Genomic DNA, 9,797 nt, shown 5'->3' with positions numbered 1-9,797 from the left:
TATATAATAGATTTCATCCTGAGCGGGTCGGCCCGTTGCTGCGATACGTCAGCAAAGCTGCCATGTTGGATGTGTCAGTTCCCCCCCGTAATTAATACAAGTCAATGGGCTGAACTCCATATAGAAGAAGAAGAAGAATCATCTTTTATTGTCATGAACAAATAAAACAATGTATCTTACTTTTAATCTAATAATCATAAACCGTATATGCTTAAGAAATAGGTAAGCACCAAAACAACGTGCAATTTTTATTTTTCTCATCTTCATGAGTGTTTACAGTTACCAACACTCTGTATGTAACACTTACTGTGATGATAAAATTTTAAATATTTTATTTACAATATACAGTGGAGGAAATAACTTTTTGATCCCTCACTGATTTTGTAAGTTCACCCGCTGACAAAGACATGCGTGGTCTATAATTTTAATGGTCGGTTTATTTGTTCCAAAAGTGAACTCGTTCAGTTTATTGTTCATAACTCCAAATTTTGAACTAAGTTCACCATTCCAAAATGAACTCCTTCATAGTTCTTTTTTTTAAATGTATGTTTCTGACGGGCTATCACACGCAAAATACTGGCATTTCATTTTCCCATTGTTGCCACCTATTCAGTCCACACTAGTAGCGAGTTGCAACTTTCATCTCACAATCTCAAAAACAATAGGAAAAACATGTTGCTTGAATGATATTTTTTTTTAAATGAGGAATAAAAAAAAAAAACAGGACTTTTGTCCTTAATGTGCAAACAAAAAACATGCAACACAATATGATAGGAAGAATGTTGAAAGGACATTGATAACTTTGCATTCCTCACAGCTCTGGCTGACTATATAGACAAAGTATTTTATCTATTCTTATAATACAAAACAAAATAAATGTAATATCACGATAGTGTGATTGTGCAACTACCTAAAGCATTTTGATACAAATAATTTTCCTAGTAATCATTTTTTTACAGTTATGTAGTATTGCAAAAGAACTACCAAAGAACACATTCAACATTCAACACTTTGTGTTCAGCCGGGGTTTGTCCTGGAAGTCCCAAACAAAACCTGTTTAAAATTGAATGAAAATGAACTGATGTTAGAAAACCGTTCACATGCACCAGAATGACCGCATTCTCAATAACATTCATCAGGCGGAAATGAACTAAGTTCAATTCACATTCACCCAAAATATGAACTAGTTTGTGAATTTTCGTTCATTGAACTCGTTCAAGTACAACACTGGATTCAGAGAACGATTGGGAGAAGGTGATGTGGTCACATGAGACAAAAATCGAGCTGTTTGGAATCAGTTTGACTCACCGTATTTGGAGGAAGAGCTTCGAGTTGCTAAGGCGCAGCCTTGAAGTCTTAAGGATTTGGAGAGGATCTGCAAAGAGGAGTGGTCCAAAATTCCTGTTCATATGTGCAAACCTGGTGATCAACTACAAGAAATATCTTAGATCTGTACTGGCCATCATGGGGTTCTCCACCAAGTACCATGTATTGTTTTGATAGGGAGTCAAAAACTTATTTCCCTCAATGAATTGAAAAATAATTTAAATCTTTTGTTCTATTTGATTTTCTTTTTGAAATTATTTCTCTCCCTGTTAAAGTACACCTACCTTTAAAATTAGAGACCGTTCATGTCTTTGTCAGTGAATAAACTTACAAAATCTGTGAGGGATCAAATAATTTTTTCCTCCACTGTATACTATCTACACAATATTATTGTGTCTACAATAACAAAATCCTGAAATGTTTTTTCAATAAAGGGCACTAACATTTACATTTAACTGATTATGATGAAAGCGGGACAGTGGGCGACTGGTCAGCACTTCTGCCTCAGAGTTCTGGGGACTGGGGTTAAAATCCTGGCCCCATCTGTGTGGAGTTTGCATGTTCTCCCCATGCCTGCAATTAAGGTACTGTAACACTAACAAGTGGGCAGTTTATTTCTTTACATTCTCTTTCATTAAGTTTTATTATGTTTTTAGAGTTGTAACAATTTCAACAATAAATATTCTCAGATTTCTCTAGTCCTCCATAAGAGCAGACATATTGTCATTTAGTCTGATAAAAATAAGACATTTGCAAACATTTGTTTTTAGTTTGGAAAAAAAAAGAATCCACATTTTTGCCTATTATCTGACAAGTGACAGACCAAACCAGTAACTGAATCATAAAATGTTTATGGTTTTGCATTTTCTGGACCGTCAATCCACTGTGGAATGTCCGATGACAGGTTTGCAGACTTCCTCTGTATTCTGCGCAAACGACCATAACTACGGTTTGATGACACGATGGTTTAAAGCCGAGCTTGCTAAAGTTTTGTTTTCTCTATCGCTGGTACCTTCGGACAAAAGAATGATAATATGCTGGTATATTATCATTCATATTATCATTATCATAGAATGCTGGTATATAATTTTATACAAATACGAGATGATATACATAAACATGAACAAAGCCTAAACATCGAATATCGTCATCTTTGTTGGCTCTGTGGTGACATCTGTTGTTAAACAAATGCTACAGGTTTCCACCATTTATCAGAGCCAGAAGTGCTTCGACCTGTTTTGCCGCATGCAGAGCTATGCTGCGCATATACTGGATTTGAAATAATGTCCTGTTTTTTAATCAAGGGATGGAAAGAAAAAAAAAATTAACAGGACAAGGCAAAAGGGAAAAAAAAGAAGAAAACAAGTAACAAAAAATGTGAGAATTTGTTTTTGTGAGGCTGGATAATATTAATGGCATTTCAATTAATTCAAATGAGGATAATTAAATTGATACATTTATCACCATACGAATTAAACTCTTAAGTATCACTTTATTTCTTTAGGGGCGATTTAGTTAAGTAGGAAAAACTTAATTGTTTGGAAGCTGGTTTTACTGCAGTAATTCACAGTATTATGCATTTAAATTGTGTTTCCAGAATTATTCTACAAGAGCCAAATACAATCAAAAGTTATTGTTAAATTTGAATGCCATGAGATCAGGCAACTAAATAAGGCAGATCTCCGCTGGCTTCACTGTGCCACGTCCAATACGGCGTCGACGTTGACGTATGATTCAGACCACAAGGTGTCATGAGACGTATTACGTCACATGATGGTTTTGTCCCTTGACCTGCAGTTGAGTTGAGCGCCGCGGTGTGGTTGGAGGGCGCGCGGCTGTTGCCACAGCGGTAAAGAGACAGAAAAAATGGCGGACATGGGGAAAATCTGTCCTGACTCCTTGCGCTGTCGAGGAAACTCTTCGCGAAAAGCGTTTTTTGAGGGGAAGCTTATCCTCCTGCTCTGCATACTCATTGTGGACTCCGGAGGAGCTACGACCCACTGGGTTGTCACAGAGGATGGAAAAATACAACAGCAGGTATGACAGCTCATTGAGCCTATATAGCTTCAAAAGCTATTCTGTTAGCATTATCAGTAACGTATAGTTTCGTATTTTGATAATGTAGTTTTGGTGGATTACTTGAACTATGTTACATTTGTTTGCCCGCCTTTGTTAAGTAAAATTTTCTGTAGTACACCCCCCCCAACGATCTCTAGTAAAACGCAGAGTTTAGTACGGTGATTTCCAACCTTTATGGAGCCAAGGCACATATTTTCCAATTGAAAAATCTCACGGCACACCAACAAACAAAAATTTCACAAAAAGTGCATACGTTAATTACTGTATGTACAACCCCAATTCCAATGAAGTTGGGACGTTGTGTTAAACATAAATAAAAACAGAATACAATGATTTGCAAATCATGTTCAACCTATATTTAATTGAATACACTACAAACACAATATATTTAATGTTCAAACTGATAAACTTGATTGTTTTTAGCAAATAATCATTAACTGAGAATTTTATAGCTGCAACACGTTCCCAAAAAGTTGGGACAGGTGGCAAAAAAGACACAAAGTTGAGGAATGCGTTTAACACAACGTCCCAACTTCATTGGAATTGGGGTTGTACTTAATGCCATCTAATGGAAAAAATAAATGCTCTTCTGTCTGTCACTATGCCTCACTGGCATGAATAAAGATACATTATTTCTTGGAAACCTTTTTTTTTTGGAGCAATTAAGTAAAATTTTATTTCCCACGGCACACTAATGTGCTCCGGCACACTGTTTGGGAATCATTGGTTTTGTATATCAGCGAGGTCAAGAAGACCAAAACACACCGGGGGCCCTGTCAGGGTCCCTTATCACTGTAAGTTAATGCTTAATGAAGTTACGGCTGCATTTTGTTTTACCTGACAACTCGTTGGGTCGTCTAGGTTGGAGAGTTGATTTAAAAGAAGTTTCACGTGCTATAACAGTGTATACTATTTTTCTTCAAGTTTGCTGTATGAATACTTTCCCTGTACTAAACGTGTTCCAGGTTGATTCACCTTTGAATCTCAAGCATCCGCATGACGTGGTGATCTTCATGAGGCAAGAGTCTCGCGTTAACTACCTCAAGAAACTGGAGGTGAGCGAGTTTTGACCGTCTTCGACTAACACTGTCACTAAAAATTGTAATTGTGTATTAAATGATCTGAGCAGTGTAAAGTCTCTGCAGTAATCCCCCACCTTTCTGCGGTTCGCTATTTGCAAAGTCATATTTGCATTTTTTTACCTAGCCTTCATTATTTGCCGCAAAATCACCTTATGTTTTTATTTATTTTATTTTTTTTATCAATGGTCTAAGATGGTGATAAAGCCCTTTCTAAACAGATATTGGTCTCAAAGAAATAGTTTGACTTGATAAGTCTCGAGTGAGGTGGCACGGTGAACGACTGGGTAGCACATCTGCCTCGCAGTTCTGAGGGTTCAAATCTCGGCCCTGCCTGTGTGGAGTTTGCATGTTCTCCCCATGCCTGCATGGGTTTTCTCCGGGTACTCCGGTTTCCTCCCACATCCCAAAAACATGCGTGGTAGGTTGATTGAGGACTAAATTGCCCGTAGGTGTGAATGTGAGTGTGAATGGTTGTTTGTTTATATGTGCCCTGCGATTGGCTGGCGACCAGTTCAGGGTGTACCCTGCAGCTCGCCCGAAGATGGCTGGGATAGGCTCCAGCATGCCCGCGACCATAGTGAGGATAAGCAGTACAGAAAATCTATGTATGGATGACAGGCAAGCTTTGAAAGCCAAGGAGGAGCAAAGATTAGCCTAGGTTGTTGGTGGAAGTTAGCATAGTTTTGGCCACATGGGTGCATTTTTTTTGTTTTTTTTTCAAATCAAATAATCTTTAAGACATTATTTTTTATTTGCAAGACAAGTTTGAAATAATAAACTGTTTTGGTATCATATGTTGTGGTATATTTATGGTTTAAACTATTCTTCGAGACAAATAATTCTGGGGGGTTTCAATTACTCGGGGCTCGCTTTCTATCCATTAAGGGGTGATTGTATTTAGCTTCATTAACAACTCTTATCTCTTGAACCCTAAAGTTGCCTTTGACCCTTCTATGAATTTTGAGCAGAAGCTGCTAGTGGCACAGAAAATTCACATTGAGGAAAATGAGGACAGGGACACCGGGCTGGAGCAGCGACACTACAAAGAAGATGCTGATTGCATTATGGCCAAAGTACCTCTTGGTGACCTCGACCTGTATGATGGCACTTACATCTCCTTAGAAAGTAAAGACATCCGGTAAGTCTAATTTAAAAAAAAAGAGTACAAAACCCAGTTCCAATGAAGTTGGGATGTTGTTTAAAATAGACTTTACACCGATCTGATCGGCTTGATCGGTATCAGACGATAATTAGCATTTTATGCTCATCGGCTTTAATGTCATAATTCCCCGATCCGCAAAAGACATTTACTCCGCGTCGCCATCGTGTACAGTATATTTGAATCCAAAAGCTAGTTTATTTTCCCTTGACTCGTGTCTTTTGCAGTAATACTGTAAATGTATGACAACCAATAAAGTTATTTTAAAAAAAACGTCTGAGACAGACAACACATAATGCCTGGATCAGACTACAAGACAAATTTGGTCTTTCACGATTGCAATATGTCAGACTACTGCAAAAAAATCTTGTATTCCGATACCACCGCATCCCATCTTTTACGATCACTGGGCTTTATCTTGTCAACTCAAATGTGACCGGATACACTTGTTACCATGGCGACGACAAAAACAATGGCTCGCGTCGTGTGTATTATAAGAACAAAATGGGGAAAAACGTGTGCTCGTGGTCACCGGTGCTCGGGAGAGGACTAATTCAAGGATTGCTTGAGGTATGCTCATGTACTTCTAATACGATACCGCTCGCAAGCAGGCAACAAAATGTGATGTAGCCTAGCAAACTAGTGCTTGCACTAACGGCTGTACGTAAGCATCCCTGTGTTATGTCAAATTATGCTCTAAAGTTTCTGTGCGTGTGAAGTAATTTAATTACAATAAAGTAATTTAATTATACTAAGTTCGCACCCATTACTTCTGCCGTAATTTTGGTTTGACCTGGTTAGAATACCTGACCTGAATAGAGAATACTTTTAAAGATACTCAGTATACAGTACACAAGTATCTAGTCATTTAAATAGAAACATTGCTCCATCTTGTGATCGGATCAGTGATATGGTTTTTGTTTTTTTAAACTCGGTGATAGGCCCCGAAAATCCTTATCGTGTAAAGCCTAGTTTAAAACGTAGTAAGTAAAAATGGAATACAAATATTTGCATATCCTTTTTAACCGATATCCAATTGAATACACTACAAAGGTATTTAATATTCACACTAATGAATGTTGTTGTTTTGTTTCAAATATTCTCTCATTTTGAATTTAAGTTCCTAAAAAGCAGGCAACGACGCAACAAAAGATTGGGAAAATTGAGGAATGTTAAAAAAAAACACCTGTTTAGAACATTCCACAGGTGAACAGGCTAATTGAAAACAAGTGAGTGTCATGATTGCCAGGCAACGACGCAACAAAAGATTGGGAAAATTGAGGAATGTTAAAAAAAAACACCTGTTTAGAACATTCCACAGGTGAACAGGCTAATTGAAAACAAGTGAGTGTCATGATTGCGAATATAAGGAGCAACCCTGAAACGCACTTCCACATATCCAATCGCTCAGTGTGCCAGGCTGTCACCTGACAACACGACGTGCAGGATGTATTCGCCAGTCGTCCGAAGCTTCTTCAAGTCTTTTCCCCATGTCGATAATGTTTTTCATGTCACATCCCCGGACCTCAGCTTTATGTCACTGGCGATCGATGTCCGTAGCCAGATAAGGAAGGAATGCGGCAGAGAGAAAGCCGCATTACGACGCTCATTTATAATCAAGTGGATAAAGGTTCAAACCACATCGCTGGGTCACGAGCAAGTTAACTTAAACAAACGCTAAAAGAAATGAGAGAAGGATAAATAAAAGCAATAAAAACAGGGACGAGAGGATTGCTGCTCCGCACACGTTACCGCCCACACAGTTGTACCTCGAAAAGAGGTACAGTCCGCTTCAAAGGTATTGGAACGGCAAGGTCAATTCCTTTGTTTTTGTTGTACACTGAAGACATTTGGGTCTCAGATAAAAAAGTTCAGAATTCCAGATTTTATTTCATGGTATTTACATCTAGATATGATAAACAACTCAGGACAGAGCACCTTTTGTTTGAACCCACCCATTTTTCAAGTGAGTAAATGTATTGGAACAGACAAATGAACTGAAAGTGAATAAAATTGTATATTTGGTGCCATAACCCTTTCTTACAATAACTGCATCAAGCCTGCGACCCATTGACTTCACCTGACTGTTGCATTCTTCATTTGAAATGCTTTTCCAGGCCTTCACTGCAGCCTCTTTCAGTTCTTTGTTTCTCAGGGTTTCTCACATCAGTCTTCTCTTCAGGTGGTAAATGCATGCTCTATTGGGTTAAAGTCTGGTGCTTGACTTGGCTAGTCTAAGACCTTCCACTTTTTCTCCTTGAAGTCCTTTATTGTGTTGGCAGTGTGTTTTGGGTCATTGTCATGTTGCATGATGAAGCTTCTCCCGATTAGTTCAACTCCGTCCTCAAAAAGGCCCAGCAGATGATGTACTTCCTGCGGCTTCTGAGAAAGTACGGCCTGCCACAGGAGCTGCTGAGGCAGTTCTACACAGCGATCATCGAATCAGTCCTGTGTTCGTCCATCACAGTCTGGTTTGGTGCTGCTACAAAAAAGGACAAACTCCGACTGCAACAGACAATCAAAACTGCTGAAAGGATTGTCGGTACCCCCCTACCCACCCTTGAGGACTTCCACGCTGCCAGAACTAAGACAAGAGCGTGCAAAATCCTCTCGGACCCTCCGCACCCCGGTCACCGGCTCTTGCAGCTCCTTCCCTCAGGTAGGTGCTACCGATTAATGCAAACTAGAACTAGCAGACATTCCAACAGCTTCTTCCCTCTTGCGATCAATTTCTTAAACACCTAACCTACAATTCCATTACAACATGCTGGCAATTTTTTGACATGAGTTCGTTGTCACATTTCTGTGGGGCCAATTATACATTACTCGTGCACTCACTGTAGTTGTCTCGCCACGCTGCACTATTTGCAAATCTGTTGTTGACCAATACTGGCCACTCATGCCAGAATAGCATCTGCTCCATTTGCACACTGATTGAGGAGTATCTGCAACATTTGGTCTGGTCTCATCAGTCCATTAAAACTTTGTTCCAAAACTTTTGTGGCTCATGTCTGAACTTTGCAAAATCCAATCTGGCCTTCCGATTCTTTTTGCTGATGAGGGGTTTGCATCTTGTGGTATGACCTGTATATTTCTTCTCTCGAAGTCGTCTTCGTACAGTGGATTGTCATACCTTCACCCCTGCCCTGTGGAGTTTAGGAGTGATGTCACTGACTGCTGTCTTTGGTTGTTTCTTCACAGCTCTCACAATGTTTCTGTCATCAACTGTTGTTGATGCCCTTGGCCGACCTGATCGATGTCTGTTGCTCAGTACACTAGTTCTTCTTTCTTTGTCAGGACATTCCAAATTGTTGTATTGGCTATGCCTTATGTTTGTGCAATAGCTACGATCGATTTTCCCTCTTCTCTGTTTCAAAATGGTTTGCTTTTCTCCCATAGACACCTCTCTGGTTTTCATGTTTGCTGAACAGCAAATGCAGTTTTCACAGGTGAAACCCAAAGCCAAAAACAAGTACTATCTGTTTAAGCAATCAATCTAAAAAGTAACACCTAAGCAACTAGAAACACCCGTCAGTTACGTTCCAATACTTTTGCTCACCTGAAAAGTGGGTGGCTATAAACCAAATGTGCTCTGTCCCGAGTTGTTTCACACATCTAGATGTAAATACCATGAAATAAAAGCTGGAATTCTTAACTTGGTATCATATTCATCTTTTGATTTGAAACCCAAATGTCTATAATAGACAACAAAAACATAGGAATTGACCTTGCCGTTCTAAGACTGACTGTAAAAAGGCTTCGCAAATTATTGTGTTCTGTTTTTATTTACGTTTTACGCAACCTCCCAACTTTATTGCAATTGGGGAATGAAGTGGTGTTTATTCCTGTGTATAATTGTTTGAACAGATGAACGTGGCATCTGGGAATCGCACCCAAAGATGAAACCATACTTGTGCACGTCCACAATTCTCATCCTGATATCTTGGCTGATGTCTTTTGACTTTCCCATGATGTTACACAAAGAAACAGTGTGTTTCAGATGTCCCTGATTAACTGATCTTTAACTTAAATGTTGTCAAAACATCAGACGCTTCCAGAGAAATTACATCCTCTGGGTTTCCCCAAATTGTTTAAAGGCATAGTAAAGCTTACAAATAGTATGTAGACTTCTGACTTTGACAAAATAAATG

At 39.0% G+C, this 9,797-nt stretch overlaps 1 protein-coding gene across 2 annotated transcripts in view; it reads left to right on the top strand.

The window, feature by feature from the left end:
* Window positions 1-3,155: 3,155 nt before the first annotated feature.
* The window catches only part of ttc17 (tetratricopeptide repeat domain 17), a 37,324-nt gene continuing 30,682 nt past the window's right edge, over window positions 3,156-9,797 (top strand). For both annotated transcript variants that reach the window (XR_009768169.1, XM_061670251.1), the window contains exons 1-3: window positions 3,156-3,363; window positions 4,371-4,460; window positions 5,456-5,625. Coding sequence is in view for 1 of the 2 variants with exons in the window: in XM_061670251.1 (XP_061526235.1) it covers window positions 3,193-3,363; window positions 4,371-4,460; window positions 5,456-5,625 (431 nt within the window). In the remaining variant the exon portion in view is untranslated. The remainder of the gene's footprint in view (window positions 3,364-4,370; window positions 4,461-5,455; window positions 5,626-9,797) is intronic.

The sequence above is a fragment of the Phycodurus eques genome, chromosome 2, assembly GCF_024500275.1.
Source record: "Phycodurus eques isolate BA_2022a chromosome 2, UOR_Pequ_1.1, whole genome shotgun sequence".
In the NCBI taxonomy this organism is placed as follows: Eukaryota; Metazoa; Chordata; class Actinopteri; order Syngnathiformes; family Syngnathidae; genus Phycodurus; species Phycodurus eques.
The sequence above is the reverse complement of the archived record's forward strand: the minus strand, read 5'-3'. Positions and strand labels throughout refer to the sequence as shown.